This window comes from Chrysemys picta, chromosome 4 (genome assembly GCF_011386835.1).
Source record: "Chrysemys picta bellii isolate R12L10 chromosome 4, ASM1138683v2, whole genome shotgun sequence".
In the NCBI taxonomy this organism is placed as follows: Eukaryota; Metazoa; Chordata; order Testudines; family Emydidae; genus Chrysemys; species Chrysemys picta.
The window spans coordinates 5,271,378-5,288,359 of record NC_088794.1 but is presented as its reverse complement, the minus strand read 5'-3'; the positions used below and the strand labels follow the sequence as shown (position 1 = coordinate 5,288,359).

General features: G+C 45.3%; 1 protein-coding gene across 2 annotated transcripts; it reads left to right on the top strand.

Moving 5' to 3' along the window:
• The first annotated feature begins 3,611 nt into the window (after window positions 1–3,611).
• LOC135983303 (up-regulator of cell proliferation-like) lies at window positions 3,612–16,465 on the top strand. Of its 2 annotated transcripts, XM_065594192.1 has the most exons (5): window positions 3,612–3,725; window positions 4,501–4,604; window positions 5,371–5,427; window positions 6,334–6,405; window positions 11,018–16,465. In XM_065594192.1, the coding sequence occupies exons 2-5, from the start codon at window positions 4,583–4,585 to the stop codon at window positions 15,745–15,747; spliced, it is 4,881 nt and encodes a 1,626-aa protein (XP_065450264.1). In that variant the 5' UTR covers window positions 3,612–3,725; window positions 4,501–4,582; the 3' UTR covers window positions 15,748–16,465. The 2 variants fall into 2 exon arrangements, with proteins under 2 accessions (XP_065450264.1, XP_065450265.1); XM_065594193.1 differs by lacking the exon at window positions 4,501–4,604 and having other exon boundaries at window positions 3,622–3,725.
• The last annotated feature ends 517 nt before the right edge of the window (window positions 16,466–16,982 follow it).

The window sequence follows — 16,982 nt, the reverse complement described above, 5'->3', positions numbered from 1 at the left end:
TAGGAAGAATCTTCCCCTATAAGCAAGTTTCTTCATAATCTCCATTAGATGGTTTCTTGCAGTTCTCATGGAGCCATCTTGTAATGGCCATTGTCAGAGACAGGATGGATACCTGGTCTGATCCAGTGCAGCAGGGGGTGGGATACCAGGCTAGATGGGCTGCTGTTCTGTTCCGGTTCAGCAGGGAGATGGGGTAAATGGACTATCAATTTGTTTTGGTATGACTGTTCCTGGGCAGCAGCCCTGCACGATCTGGAAGATGTGACCTGCAATTGATTTTCTCCATTTTCAATACAAATGATACATGATGTCAGATTTTTGTCACATTCCATTTTTTAAAATTAAGGGATTTGTTTGGCTGAAGTGCATCCTACGTAAAGAGACTCTTGGCATGTCTGTTATTTCCTTTAGGCCCTGCAGCGCCTGCTCTTTAGTTAGATTTTTCCAGTCTCCTGGGAGATCTGCTGCTTTTTTTGTTTTTTTAAGCCAAAGAGAAAAGGAAAAGGAAACAAGCGAAGTAGCTGCTAATAAGGAAACTAAGTAATGCTGCTGATTGCTCCAACTCGTAGCCAAGGGAAGTAGAGAAGGAACTGAGTGGGGGTTGGTCGCACAGCGTTGGTTAACTGCCTGCAGCAGCATGAGGCAGGGACTCGATCATATCCCCCCTTAGTCTCCTCTTTTCCAAGCTGAAAAGTCCTAGCCTCTTTAATCTCTCCTCATATGGGACCCGTTCCAAACCCCTAATCATTTTAGTTGCCCTTCTCTGGACCTTTTCCAATGCCAGTACATCTTTTTTGAGATGAGGAGACCATCTCTGTACGCAGTATTCAAGATGTGGGCATACCATGGATTTATATAAGGGCAATAAGATGTTCTCCGTCTTATTCTCTATCCCTTTTTGAATGATTCCTAACATCCTATTTGCTTTTTTGACTGCCACTACATACTGACTGGATGTCTTCAGAGAACTATCCACGATGACTCCAAGATGTCTTTCCTGATTAGTTGTAGCTAAATCAGCCCCCATCATATAGTATGTATAGTTGGGGTTATTTTTTCCAAAGTGCATTACTTTACATTTATCCACATTACATTTCATTTGCCATTTTGTTGCCCAATCACCTAGTTAAGACCAAAGCAGACGGTGAAGAACGTCAAAAAGATCTCACAAAACTATCTTGAGCAGTTTAGTATCATCTGCAAACTTTGCCACCTCACTGTTTACCCCTTTCTCCACATCATTTATGAATAAGTTGAATAGGACTGGTTCTAGGACTGACCCTTGGGGAACACCACTATTTATCCCTCTCCATTCTGAACATTTACCATTTATTCCTGCACTTTGTTCCCTGTCTGTTAACCAGTTCTCAATCCATGAAAGGACCTTCCCTCTTATCCCATGACAACTTAATTTACGTAAGAGCCTTTGGTGAGGGACCTTGTCAAAAGCTTTCTAGAAATCTAAGTACACTATGTCCACTGGATCCCCCTTGTCCACATGTTTGTTGACCCCTTCAAAGAACTCTAATAGATTAGTAAGACATGATTTCCCTTTACAGAAACCATGTTGACGTTTGCCCAACAATTTATGTTCTTCTATGTGCCTGATAATTTTATTCTTTACTATAGTTTCAACTAATTTGCCCAGTACTGACGTTAGACTTACTGGTCTGTAATTGCCGGGATCACATCTAAGAGCCCTTTTTAAATATTGGTGTTACATTAGCTATCTTCCAGTCATTGGGTACAGAAGCTGATTTAAAGGACAGGTTACAAACCATAGTTAATAGTTCCGCAATTTCACATTTGAGTTCTTTCAGAACTCTTGGGTGAATGCCATCTGGTCCCAGTGACTTGTTACTGTTAAGTTTATCAATTAATTCCAAAACCTCCTCTAGTGACACTTCAATTTGTGACAATTCCTCAGATTTGTCACCTACAAAGGACAGCTCAGGTTTGGGAATCTCCCTGTCATCCTCAGCCATGAAGACTGAAGCAAAGAATTCATTTAGTTTCTCTACATTGACTTTATCGTCTTTAAGTGCTCCTTTTGTATCTCAATCGTTCAGGGGCCCCACTGGTTGTTTAGCAGGCTTCCTGCTTCTGATGTACTTAAAAAAACATGTTGTTATTACCTTTTGAGTTTTTGGCTAGCTGTTCTTTAAACTCCTTTTTGGCTTTTCTTATTACATTTTTACAATTAATTTGGCAGTGCTTGTGCTCCTTTCTATTTACCTCACTAGGATTTGACTTCCCCTTTTTAAAAGATGCCTTTTTATCTCTCTCTGCTTCTTTTACATGATTGTTAAGCCACGGTGCCTCTTTTTTAGTTCTTTTACTGTGTTTTTTAATTTGGGGTGTACATTTAAGTTGGGCCTCTACTATGAAAAGTGTCCATGCAGCTTGCAAGGATTCACTCTAGTCACTGTAACTTTTAATTTCTGTATAACTAACTTCCTCATTTTTGCATAGTTCCCCTTTCTGAAATTAAATGCCACAGTGTTGGGCTGTTGAGGTATTCTTCCCACCACAGGAATGTTAAATGTTATTATATTATGGTCACTGTTTCCAAGCGGTCCTGTTATAGTTACCTCTTCAACCAGCTCCTGCGCTCCACTCAGGATTAAATCAAGAATTGACTCTCCCCTTGTGGATTCCTGTACCAGCTGCTCCAAGAAGCAGTCATTTAAAGTATCTAGAAATGTTGTCTCTGCATTTCGTCCTGAGGTGACATGTACCCAGTCAATATGGGGATAATTGAAATCCCCCATTATTATTGAGTTCTTTATTTTGATAGCCTCTCCTATCTCCCTTAGCATTACATTGTCTCTATCACTGTCCTGGTCAGGTGGTCGATAATAGATCCGTACTGTTACGTTCTTATTAGAGCATGGAATTACTATCCATAGAGATTCTATGGAACATGTGGATTCATTTAAGATTTTTACTTCATTTGATTCTACATTTTCTTTCACATATAGTGCCACTCCCCCCACGCATGACCTGTTCTGTCCTTTTGATATATTTTGTACCCTGGAATGATTGTGTCCCATTGATTGTCCCCACTCTACCAGGTTTCTGTGATGCCTATTATATCAATATCCTCCTTTAACACATCTGAGCACTGTGACTTCATTGGATTGGTGGCGAACTCACTCAGTGTTTGTGAGGGCGTTCCCTTCATCCACCATCAACCTGAAATGATGCTGATGTAGGATGTGTCTGCTCTGGGGTTGGGATCTCTGGCGGGCTCCCTTTGAACTCAAGATCTGTGGCTCTCGAGGGAGGCAAAGAAGGCCATCAGAAAATGTAATCAGTTTTGTTCCCTGCAAGGCCACAGTCCGGGCTCTATTACAGATAAGTTTTTCAAGTGCTTGTACACAAATGCTAGAAGCCTGCCTGCTTTGAGATGAAAGACAGCCTGACACTGCACTGGACTCGGGCTGTGCCATGAAACTGAGCTCAAATAATTTGCACCCTAAGCCGGGCACACCCATGGTGCTGGGCATCAGCCCAAGTTCCAGTTAGGAGGTGGGTTTTGTTTGCTGACACTCTGCAGCTGTGTGGTTTCTGATAATTGCAAAGGAAAGGCTGTGACCCAACCTCCCTGAAATAATTTTACTTTCAGATTCCTATTGACTCTTTATTTTTACGGCACAAGGCAAACCCAGCTGAACAGACACCTCTTTAAGAGCTGTGATCAGTTTAGCTTCCAACAAAAAAGAGTAAGTACTATACTATTAGCTATTTAAAAAGATTGGAAAACTTAAAATACAAATCTGTGGGCCAAATCCTGAATTCTCAGGAGGGGCTTGGTGGTGGGGTGGGAATGCTCCTCCGGGATCTGGGTGCAGAAGAGACTCTGTGACATACGCTTCCATTTCCATTGTGGGGACATTATGGGGTGAGCCACCTTTGCAATATAATCTCTGAACCCCAAGGAGGTGGGGTTGGGAATTGCAGCTCCCCCACCCTTGACCACCAGCAGTAAGTCCACCCCCAAAATGAACACAGCCTGAAGCAGCATTAACTTTCACAGGAGCCTTTGATTTTTCACATTTCCTTTGATTTTAATACAACGTCCGCAATCCTAAAAAATGGGGGTGGGGCTTAATGGGGGGGTGGGGAAATTCCATCATTCATAACTGAAATGTACAGAGACAGAGGTGAGGTGGATTGCTCAAGGGAGGGACCCTCTGCATGCAGATCTCCCCATTCCCGCTTAGAAAAGGAACAGCTGTCTCAGCAGCGTGGTCCCCACTCCCCTCAGGACATGCTGGTCTCTAACTAGCAAAACACGGCTATAAAGATGGGTAAAAGGAGGGACAGAGCCGCAGCAGCTTGGAAACAGTGAGCCGGGAAGGTGTGAATGAGCCAGAGCTGCAGTTCAGTTTTGGCAGCATTATTGGAGCTGGCCCTGTCTCAACCCCATGGGAACTAACACCCAGTTTTCATGAACCCCAGTGCACTGCTAGAGCTAATTTCCAGTCGTTATTACAGAACTATTCCATTTTCAACTCAACCATGGCTTCTAACAGCATCTCCAAACCTTGGATCAGCTCTGCCATCAAATCTAGCAGGCATGAAAAAGCAGCAGCTTTCAGGTACCCTCTTCAGAATGATATACATCCCGCAGCTTCCACATCCCTCCTCTTCATTGTCTCACTATCATGGCTGCTTCTGTAAGCACCTATCAAAACAACAACAACACACACAAAGAGCCACACACACCTTCCCGCAAACTACCACTCAAACTTCCCTGTTGTCAGCTCTGTTTTCTGGCTTCTGTGTTGCTGCTCGTGTGCCATTGGCTGGTTGCATGGCTGCCTTGCTAGGCTCCCTAATCGGGGCTGCCTCACCCCCTAATCAGGGCTCAGCTTTCATCAAAGGCTCTGCTTCTCTCACAACACACCGCCCGCTACCAGACTGCGAACTGAAAAAACATCCCTCGCTGTTGTTAAAACCAGTTGCCCTGTATTGGTGCTGATCTATGTTTTTAATTTTCCTAGTAGAGACAAGGCCCAAGGGAAGATTTAATCAGCAGCCAATTCGTTTGTTACAAAGATGAGGTTAGCATCTAGCAACATTTCAAACAGAGAAACAAAATGAAAGCATCACTAAGCCCAAAAACAGCCAGGAACAGGTGGGGATTTTTCTGGCAGGGAGACTTGCAAAAGCCTAGGAGTTTTGCATACTGTCTATCCGCCAAGTGTTTATCCAGTCCTAATTTTCTATGGCCCAGGTGATGGGGCTCCCAACCTTCCTCCTAGGAAGATGATTCCACGGCCTCATAGGTCTCACTGTCAGGAAGTTTTTCTGAATATTGAGCCTAATCTTTTCTTTCCTTAAATGTAATCCTGTTTCTCCTAGTTATTTCTCAGGACTCTAAGGGAGACACCAGAGAAGAACTGGAAGAGGGGACAGAAGGTGAGCCACCAGGGGAATGGTGGAGGGAGAAGGGAGCAGCAGCACTCACCAGTGGATGGGGAAAAGGGGCAGGATGAGAGGATGGGCTGTGGAAATAAGTCATGAGTAGCTTGTTTTCCCCCATAGTCTGTCCCTTGGTAGAGCTTTCCATATGGCTATTCTCAGGGCAGGTACAAGCACTTCCTGGGCCATCTACAGACTCATTTGACTGGAGCTCTCCACCTCTGATTAGTGAGACTGGCTCAGGGAGTGCAGAGTGGAATGAGTAAGACTCGCCTGGGATATTACACAGAACTGTAATATCTGCTGCAGAGTGCTCAGGTCTCTAGTCACTCCCTCCTTATATAGTCTGCTCATGGTTGGAACAGCCTTCAGAGAGATCCAATTAAGGACCCTATGTCTGAATTGGCCCTGAATGTAAATCCCTTGCATGGTTACAGATCTGAGACTTTCTTTGAACTGCAGTTAACTTAACTTACCAGGCCTAATAAAGAGTAACTACAAGTGCAAAGACCAAAATTAAAAAATCAAAATCCACAATTAAAATGTAATACCTTGTGACACCTTCACAAAAGAAAAAGGTAGAAATCAAGTTAATTTCTGGCCTCGCAGGTCACCTATCTTTCTTGAAAGAAAACCCAATGAATAATTCGGGAACCTCTCTACAGAATTAGAACGTTCAATCGACAATACATAACAACAAACCACATTTTGACTTCCTGTTCCCCGTGGTTAGCATTTCCTGCACAGTGTTTGAATTTTCATTAGCTTTATTTTTACTGTAGAAAAAGCTTCTTGGGGCATCTTCATCATTTTGAAAGGAGAGTATATAACTATTAAGAATACAGGAACATCAAAAAAGTCTTTAAGGATCTGAGAAGGTTTTAAATGTGGTTTCCTTTCTAGGATCTTCAAGTATGGAGAATGAACCCGAGAATTTAGGAGGCACTATGTTCTCAGAAAAAGGAAGTGCTGAAGGTACTATCCCCTCCTTAACATGTTACTACAATTGTGTACCAGATAATGCTGGCCGTTTGAGGGCAGGCCCAACCCATTGTGACAGCTTCCCCCTCCCAGGGTGCCACCTGGAACTGGGGTACCACTGAGCCCCCCTGACCCACCACACTGGGCTTCCTCTCACACTATATTCCTGGGACCAGCTGCAAAGCCCTCCAGCCTGCACTTTCCCCAGCATACATACAGGTAGGGACACATCCAGGTGTAGTTACATTCAGGCTCTCTGACCAGCCCTTGTATAGGAAAGCTACAGTTAGGGCAACTCTCAACTCCTCAGGCATGCACCCCCTCTGGAGTATAAACCCAAAATTTTACTGTCTTGCGCTGCACAGGGAACTGTACAGCGTAAGCTCATAAAATTCACCTCTTCCCTCAATGTGGAGAGGAATACGCAAAAGCCTTTTGCCCCTGATGAGCTAAGATTCCCATACACTTCACTCCAACTCACTGGTTTAGATAAAGCAAAAATAAGTTTATTAACCACAAATGATAGATTTTAAGTGATTATAAGGGATAGCAAACAGATCAAAGCAGATTACCTAGCAAATAAACTAAACACACAAACTAAATGATATAAGCAGGCCGCAGATTCTTAAGGGGCAAGATGCACTTGCGTTACATCTTGGAACCCTCAGGTTTTTCCTTCACAGGCTAGAAAACCCTTTAGCCTGGGTCCTGCACTTCCCCCAGGTCAGTCTTTGTTCCTTGGGTGTTTCCAGGACTCTTTTTGGGTGAGGCGTGATGTCACTCCCCATCTTATATAGCTTTTTCATATGGCAGGACAGTGGTGGATTTAGAGTTAGTGGGGCCCTGTGCTCAGCCCCCCTTGGGACCCAGCCAAGAAAAAGAACATTCTCGCTTATCTCCTCCCCGTCGTTCATTCTTTTGTTCTTCATTGTCCTCCTATAAGAAATAGGAAGAAAATGAAAATAAAGTGAGGTACCTTGATTGGTTTTGTAGTCTAACTTATTTTTCCACAGACCACTTAAAAATTGCTGAGGGTCTCAGCAGATCACTTAATGATCTTTCCAGATACTCTTTGTAAAGTTAGGTAACTATTGTAAAGTGCTTTGGATAAGAGCGCTTATTAAAAAATGTAAAAAAACGTTGGGGTGAGGGATCTGGCCAGGAGTTAGGATGTGGCAGGGGGCTCAGAGCTGAGGGTGCAGGGTCTGGAAGGGAGTTAGGGTGCAGGAGCAGGCTGGGGGTTGGAGTGCAGGGTCTGGCCAGGAGTTAGGATGTGGGAGGGGGCTCAGAGCTGGGGCAGGGGGTTGGGGTGTGGAGCGCTTACGTGGGGCAGCTCCTGTTTGGTGCTCAGGGTGGAGGTGGGAATGTGGGGCGGGGAGCAGGAATCAGGGCCAGGTGTATGTGAGGGGGTGCAGGTGTCAGGGAAGGCAGGGGGCTGGGTGTGTGTGAAGGGGGCTCGCATAAGTTGGGGCTCGCGTTGTGGGGCTGGGAGGATATATGTAGGGGGAGCGTGGGGGCCCCTTTCCACCCCTTTCCCAAAGGCCCTTCCCCACCCCTGCTCCACCTCTGCCCTGACCCCATCTCACCCCTTCCCCAAGTCCCCGCCCCCTGAGCGTACTGCAGCCCCGCTCCTCCCCCTCCCTCTTGGAGCATCCTGAGTGCCAGCAAACAGCTGTTTGGCGGCGGGAAAAGTGCTGGGAGGGTGGGGGAGGAGCAGGGACATGGCGCGCTCTGGGAGGGGGGAGCTCAGCTGCCAGTGGGGGTGGGCGGAGCCTGCAGCAGGAGCCCCAGGAGCCGGCAGGACCAAGCTTCTGCCCAGCCCTGGGGCACCCTGTCATTGAGGGGTCCCGTCCCAGGGCACCCTGTGTTTTATGGTAAATCCGCCTGGGCGAGGGGCAAGGGCACAGCAGGGCATGGGGGGGAGGATTGGACCCCAGCTGGAGCAAGGCAGGGGCCGGGGGCAAAAGCACAGGGGGTGGGAGTTAGGGTTGGTCCCTGGAGCAAGGGAGGGCCAGAGGTAAATTGTGAGCACAGTAGAGCTGGGGAGGGGGTAAACAGGATCCCCCCCCACACCGCTACCCACATAGAGCGAGTAGCTACCTTCTCCCTGGTCCTAGCCCCCCACCCTTCCTCTGCTGCAGAGCAGCTGAGCGGCAAGCAGGGACTCCGTCCCCTCTGCTCCACTCCACTCCGGGCGGCAGGCTGACAGTCCCTGGCTTTGGGCTGCCTGAGCCCAGGGGTTTACAGCTGAGACTCCTGAGCAGATACAGGCGTCTCTCTCTGGCCCAGAGTTAAGTGTCTAATTACCTTTGAGGGACAGGGTTTAGGCCCCACCCTTTTCAACAGCATTTCATTTTGGCTCCCTGCTCAGCATGCTGGTTCTGTGAATCCCATTCCTAGGTGTCTACGCTCCCCATGCATTATAAAGGGAGCCTGGGATCCTAGCTCGGAGCTGAGGAGTCCAGTGGGCAGCAGGGTACCTAAAAATTATGTGTTGCAATGCTGAGTGTTGCAACGCCCAGGTCCCTTTGTGGATAACAGGCCTTAAACAGTGAATTACCAAACCACCCACATATATACATCTATTGGGGTTGGTCCTGCTTTGAGCAGGAGGTTGGACTAGATGACCTCCTGAGGTCTCCTCCAACCCATATCTTCTATGATTCTATGATTTAGCCCCCCACTGTCTATCTCTGATGGCCATTCCAACTCCATACAGTTAAGGACTCTCTGCCATTGCAGACCACAAATCTCCTGCATACTTACAGAGCTGAGGCTCCCCACTGACACTCCTCTGACTAATTGCATCTTAACCTGACTCTGAAGTTTCAGACCTACCAAGGAGTAACAGTGAGTGCAAAGACCAGCAAACTAAAAAACAAAATCCAACAATAAAATATGCCATGTGACACCTTCGCTAAAAAAAGAGATAAAAATCAAGTTAATTTCTGGCCTCTCAGGTCACCCATCTGCCTTGAGAGAAAACCCAGTTAACAATGTGAGAACCTCTCTACAATTTTACCCTTTCTCCTTGCACCCCTGCCCCCACATTCACTTCCTGATTGGATTGATGTCCCAATAAAATCAACTAACCAACTAATCAATTTGGGGCTTTTCCTCTCCTTCAATAAATACATTCCTCTCCTCTGAGTAGCTGCAACTCCTATCATTATTCCTCTGCTCCTAGTGAAAAGGAGCAGACAGTCACCACTCTGCTTTCTCACACCCTACTCCCACCTGGGAAAAATAAAGAGCTGAGAAATCCCAGTGCCCTGCTCCCCACCTCCCTGTCACAGGCCTCCCGGCCACTCTTTTCACTGCTTACTCACTTCACTGTCATGGACCTACTGCTTCCTGGTCACAGGTCCCTACCAGGAGAGTGACACCTTAGACAATTCCTCATTCACTCTATCTCGTCTTCCTCCAATTGGGCCCCTCATGCTGCTCCTGAGGTGGGGATGGAGCTTTGCACTGGGGCTGTACCTGCACTTGCTTTCTAGGATTACTCTGATTCTGTGCCAAGAGGATTGAAAAGGCATCCCGTATGCATGTTCTGACCTCAGTACCACTCTATACTTTCAATGGAGAGAGGAGCTCTTTTAGGGCCTGACTGCACTGGAGCTCAAAGTGTAATGTCCAGCTTGGGTAGATATACCCACGTTAGCTTTGATCAAGCGAGCACACTAAAGGTAGACGCTAACTGCAGTGGTGTGGGCTAGCTGCCTGAGTACCTACCTAGGATCTCAGATGGGATTGTACTCAGGCATCCCCACAACCCCTGCCACTGTGGCTACACTTGTATTTTTATCACACTGGATTGAACAAAGCTAGCGTGCCTATGTCTACTCAAGCTTCAAATTACACCTTGAGCTCCAGTCTACATGTACCCGTAAGGGCTGAGGGCAACCAGCCCCACCAGCACCTCCCTCCAGAGACTGCGCTCTAAGGTACTGCTATAAAGAAGGTGGGAGCACTGCCAGACTCTCCTTCCTCTCCTTCCCCACCCCACCCCATTCCCTCATATGGCTGCTGGAGAGAAGGGGGTAAAGAAAAGTATATGCTATAAAGCAGTGGTTCTAACCGGGGGTTCGGGGTCCCCTAGGGGGCCTTGAGCAGGTTTCAGTGGGGGGCCTCCAAGCAGGGCCAGCACTAGACTCGCTGGGGTCCAGGGCAGAAAGTTGAAGCTCTGCCACCCAGGGCTGAAACTGGAGCCTGAGCAATGTAACTTTGTGGGGGTCCCCGGGGTGTGGGGCCCCAGGCAATTGCCCTGCTTGCTACCCCTAATGCCACCCCCGGCTTTTATATGCAGAAAACCAGTTATTGTGGCACAGGTGGGCTGTGGTGTTTTAATAGCATGTTGGGGGGGGGGGTAGCTCAGAAAGAAAAAGGTTGAGAACCCCTGTGGAAAAGGTTAATTAAAGAAATAGAAAAGGGGGATTAGTTTATTAGCTTTAACTCCATTAACCCCTAATTACTAGCCACCAATGGAATTTTTCTTTTAAATTATTAAGATTTTACCACATTAACTCCATCTCTAAAAATGTTCTGTCTGGGAATATCTAACTTCTGAAAGTCATGAGAATCCTATTTTCATTTTGTTTTACAGAGAAAAATAAAGCTTTTCACGGACTCCTTTCTAAGCTAAACCTGCAGGAATACCAAAGCACGAAGCTCGGGCTGCGGGATGTCCTGGAAATTGGCTCAGAAAGTAAAGAAAACTGGACTCCTCAGATGTTAGAGGATTTACCGTGGCATTTCCTGAGGAAACTAATGACTCTGAATGGGACAGCCAGAAACACAAGCCTTGTGCAAAGAGCATGTGATGATGAAGGTGGCAGTGAGGAGGCACAGATTGCAGGTGGAGATGTTTTTAGTTTTAGTGACACTGACATCAGAGAGTCTCTGCACCCCCTCGATCTTCTCTGTGCTGTTCTGCTTTGCTCAGACAGTTTCCTACAGCAGGAGATCCTGTCCAAAATGTCCATGTGCCAGTTTTCCCTCCCTCTGTTGCTACCTTGCATCAACACCCCCAAGTGCACCCTAATGCTGTGGGCCATGAGGGACATTGTGAGCAAGTGGAGGCCGCACTCCGTGGCAGAGAGCAGAGGGTTCAGAGAGGAGAGCCTGGTGCTCACAGCAATGCCAACCATTTCCTTTGTGCGGTTGGGGAGCTGCAGCTTCTCCAAGTCCAAACTCCTCAATGAGGTTCTCAGCCCCTCTGAGCAGCACCACAATTTCTTTATCCATCATGACATGGAGTCTGGGCATGTCCCTCGGGAAATCGCAGATGGGCTGGTTGAGATTTCCTGGTATTTCCCTTGTGGGAGGGAGAATTCAGATCTTTTCCCAGAACCCGTCGCGGTTACAAACCTGCGCGGAGACATTGAGTCCCACTGGCTGCAATTTAGCTTTATAACTGTCGTCTCTTCAGCAGTGTTCATAGTTACTGAGAGCATCAGTGAGAGGCAATATGCATGGTTATCATCTCTGCAGGGATCAGCCACTAAATACTACTTCATTCTCAATTGCAAGAATGGAAATCCCAAGGAAACATTGGGATTCCTTAATAAGTTGGTTCCAGTGCTGAATCTGAGCAAATCACAACTACTGAAGAAAGACAGCACCACAAATAATGCAGGATTTGTGCAAAAACTGAAATCTGCCATAAAAAACATAACGAGTTCACCTTCCAAGAGAATGAATTTGGAAGTCATGGCTGTGACCGCACGTGAACTAGGAATCCAGGTAGATGAGGACCGAAAGGAATGTCAGAGTGCAAGCGAGCGGGCTAGAGAAATCACTGTGGAAATAAAAGATGTGGCAAAGTACAAGACGGAAATGCTGAGGCTGCAGGGGGATCTCTGGGAAAAATTGGCTAAAGTGGAAAAAGAACTGTGCAGAATGAGAAAGCAAGGGGAGACTGCCACCGAAGACTATAAATGTCAACTGAGAGAGAAACGGTTGGAATTACGTAGACAGCAGGATCAATGTGGCCTTACTGATGGACTGATTAAATTTGTTAATGGAATAGAACAATTGCCTTCAGTGGAGAAACATTACTTTCTGAAATGGATGAAGTTTAGCCTGGATCACACTGCTCGAGATAATCTTTTTAAACTACGGGATCAATATAAAGGGAAAAGTAAAATGGCAGGAGATGACCCACAAGCGCTAGCCATGCTGGATAAATTAATATCTACCACTTCCTTAGGGGTTGAGCATTTCATGCGTGAGCTGGGGCAGTTTTATGAAGCTGAATGCTCAATGGTTAAAGAAGGAGACAAGGCAAAATGCCAAAGACAATTCACCCATCTCCCAGGCATAGCAGCTGACCTGATGCTGGAAGGGTTTCCTATGGAACTGCTAGATGGAAATTCATCCAACATCCCACTGCAGTGGGTAACAGATGTTCTGACTCAGCTCCATGCCAAGCTTGGGGGAAGGTCCAGAATGGTGGTTCTAACGGTGCTGGGAGTGCAGAGCACAGGGAAATCCACTCTCCTCAACACCATGTTTGGCCTGCAGTTTGCAGTGAGCAGTGGCCGATGTACGCGAGGAGCCTTCATGACGCTCATTAAAGTGGCAGAGAACTTTCAGCAGGAGCTGGGCTGTGATTTCATCCTGGTGATAGACACAGAAGGCTTGAAAGCCCAAGAACTGGCCAGGCTGGAGGACAGTTATCAACACGACAATGAGCTGGCCACCCTGGTGATTGGGTTAAGTGACATAACCATCGTTAACATGGCCATGGAGAATGCCACAGAAATGAAAGATGTTCTGCAAATTGTGGTCCATGCCTTTCTCCGAATGGAGGAAATAGGGCAAAAACCCAACTGCCAATTTGTACATCAGAATGTCAGTGATGTGTCTGCGCATGACCAAAACATGAGGGACAGGAATCACCTCCTAGAGCAGCTGAATGAAATGACCATAGCTGCAGCCAGGATGGAAAACCAATGTAAAAAAGTGAATTTTTCATCTATTATGGACTATGATGCAGAGAAACACAATTGGTACATCCCTGGGCTGTGGCACGGAGTCCCTCCCATGGCTCCAGTGAACATGGGATACAGTGAGAGTGTGTGTGAGCTAAAGAAATACCTGTTTGATTTGATAAAGCAACGGTCACATAATAGAACCCCTAAGGACATTCCCCAGTTTGTCAAATGGGTGGAGAGCCTGTGGAATGCTGTAAAACACGAGAACTTCATCTTCAGTTTCAGAAACAGCCTTGTAGCTGAAGCCTATAACCAGCTGTCTATGAAGTATTCCGATTGGGACTGGCATTTCCGCAAAGAGATACATCTCTGGGTATCTGAAAAGGAAACTGTCATTCAGAATCAGACATTAGAAAAACTACAGGCTGGTGCCTTATCCATGTTGAAAAATGAGGCTCAGGAAAAACTGCAGCACGAGAAACAAAAAGTTTTGGATAATTTACAAGATTATTTTGAAAGTGGAGTTTCGAATCTGCACCTGATAGAAAAGTACAGAGAAGATTTTATCAGGAGTGCAAACTGCCTCAAAAATGAACTTGAGAGCTACTCCGAGAACAAGTGCGAGGAAGCAATTCGAATTCGAAAAGGCCAGGTCAAGACAGAAAACATCCAGACCTCATACATGCAGATAATTGAAGGGAAAGTTGACAGGGTCTTGGATGAATGTAGGAACAAAAAACATAAACTAGAGCATGAGGAACTGAAATTAGAATTTGAAAACATGTGGAGAGAAACACTGTCAGAGTTGGAGTTCAGCAGTTTACAGAAACGTGAAATTTATCGAGAGATGGAGTCCCAGTTGAGAAAGGACCTGGCAAATCGAGGGAGTGCCGTCAGGCAGAAGCTACAGGAATCAGGTAGTTTGTTGTTTCATGGAATTGACAATTTCAGAATGAAAAAGGAGTATCTAGATTCAGCATGGATCAAAACTATGAAAAAACTGTTGTTAATAGGGGAATGTGAAACAGCTGTTCACACAGAAGAACTTGCTAAATCCTTAATAGATGAGGGTAAAAGATACACTGAAGAAAAGGTAAATTCCAAAGTGGACTATGATGAAATCTATTGCACAGAATTGTTGAACATAATCAACAAAAGGCTCCAACAGGAGGATGTTAAAAAACTTGGCACTACTGCTTGCTTTGAAGTTGAGCTGAAAATTCATATTTTGGGGAAGGCAGCTTGGAGCTTTCAGAAGATGCATGATCATTTTATCAAACAAAATGATCCTCAGTGTCGTTTAGAGAAACTGAAACCTCAGTATTTCTCCACATTTACTGACCTGTATTTGGAAAAAGATGAGAACCAAACAAGGGCCAGGGATTTCTGTGATCAATGTCTCAAACCCGCCTTGGTGGATTATATCAACAAAAGACTAGGAACAGAGATAGTAGATGACATTCTCAACAAGGCAGAGTTCATTGAATATGGCAGCCGGACATTCTTCCAGTTCGCTGTACAGAAAAAGCTTCTGGAGGAGATGAATTTTGATAACTATGTGAAATATATTACAAACTATAAAGAATTTGTCAAAACCTGGATTCAGAGACATATTATGGATCATTACAGGGAAACTAAGCATTTGGGAGAGTTGGAGAAAAAGATTCTATCTACAATAGTAAAGAAAGTGAGGGAAGTTTTGGAAAGCTCCAAAAATGAAAAAAACACCACAGCCTTAGCATTTTTAAACAACTTTTGTGAAGCGCTGCAGCAGGACCTAGTCATTTCCAAGAACAACTTAGTTGGGATACAGTTTAAAAACACAGCAAAAACAGGCCAGTTTTGTGCTAATATTCAAACCTTTCTTCTGGATCTGGAACAAGAAATCTTATCCCAATTTGGTGGTTTGGATATTCACACCAAACTTTCCAATCTGTCATTAAAACCCCAGGATGTAATTTTTAAGCGAGTGTTTGGCTGTGGGAAGCAGTGTCCATTTTGTAAAGTCCCCTGTGAAGCAGGAGGCAGTGACCACAAGGAGCATTTTGCATCTGTGCATCGGCCACAAGGATTATGCAGTTACAGGTGTCTTGATACACAAAAACTTGTCTATGATATATGCTCATCTGAAGTGGTTTCTGAGAACACATTCCGAAATTTAGACACAAAAGGGAAACATCATCCCTACAAAGATTATCGCGTCTATTACCCAGACTGGCGCATTCAGGCAGATCCCAGCATTGAGGCTTCTGATTACTGGAAGTTTGTTTTTCAGAAGTTCAATCACCAGTTAGCTAAAAGTTATAATGCTAAGCCAGCAGATCTCCCAAGAGACTGGGGAAAAATAACTGAAACACGGGCACTGGAGGGCCTAAAGGAAGCCTTTAACATGAAATAAAAACATGGTGAGAGCCTGCTGAAATGGAATGTGCATATATTTAAATGTTTTAAAACTTTCCTTAATTTTAAAAAATGGCAAGTTAAAAATATTCTGTATTGTATTTTTTTTAAGTCTCAGAACCTCATGTTCACTTCACAACTTCTAAGTGGAACTGACAGGTTTCTGACTTTTCATGTCACATGACAACTTATGATACAATTGCAGACTGGCTGCTGTACAATTACTGCTAGGAACATAAGAACTGTCACACTTGACCAGAGCAGAGAGGACCATTTAGTCTACTATCCTGTCTCCGAGAGTGGCCAATACCAGATACTCCATAAGAAGGTTCCAGGAACCCCAAATGGACAATTGTGGAACAACAGAAATTTCTTCCTAACAAATTATTAGATTTCAAGGCCAGCAGCAACCACAATAATCATCTTCTAGTCTGGCTTTCAGCATAACACCTGGCCAGAAAATTCCATTCAATAATTCCTGCTGTGGAGGAAATTATTCATCCATAATTGGTAAGGAGCAGCTCATTATCAAACCAAGTAGTTTGTGGTTGAACTAAGAAGAGCAGATGTTTTAGAAGGAAATCCAATTGCAATTTAAAGACCTCAAATAATGATGAATTTACCAATTCACTTCGGAAGCTGTTCCAGGTCAGTTACCCTGACTGTAAAATCTGAATTTTATTTTCAATTAAAAATAAATTTAACTTCAATTTCCAGACATTGGATCTTGTTCTACATTTGTTTGCTAGACTCAAGAGGCCTCTCCTATCTGTTATTTTCTTCCTTAGTAGTTATAGACTATGATCAACCTTCTCTTTGTTAAGTAAATGCATTGAGCTCCAAGTCTCTCAGTATAAAGCAGGTTTTTTCAAACCTTGAATCATTCTTGCAGCTCTTCCCTGAAACCTCTCCAATTTCCCAACACACTTTTTTTAAACTATGGACACAATATCCCAGTAATGATCTCACCATTGGCATATACAGAAGTAATATCTTCCTAATCCTCCTTGATACTTCTTTGTTTATACATCTCAGCATAGGCGCCGACTTTCCCTCTGCCCGGTGGGTGCTAGACCCCCTCTGCCCCCAGCCCTGCCCCCATTCCACCCCTTCCATGAGGCCCCACCCATGCCTCTTCCCACCCCTGCCCTGCCCCCATTCACCCCCTTCCCCAAAGTTCCCGCCTCAACTCCCATGGAGTCAGAGCCTATGCATCTAGGATCATGATAGACC

Coding starts and splice junctions, on each gene's coding strand:
- LOC135983303 (XM_065594192.1), top strand. CDS start 4,583: ATGAAAAAGCAGCAGCTTTCAG. Junction 4,605..5,370: donor GAAAAAGCAGCAGCTTTCAG/GTACCCTCTTCA, acceptor TGTTTCTCCTAG/TTATTTCTCAGGACTCTAAG. Junction 6,406..11,017: donor AGAAAAAGGAAGTGCTGAAG/GTACTATCCCCT, acceptor TTTGTTTTACAG/AGAAAAATAAAGCTTTTCAC.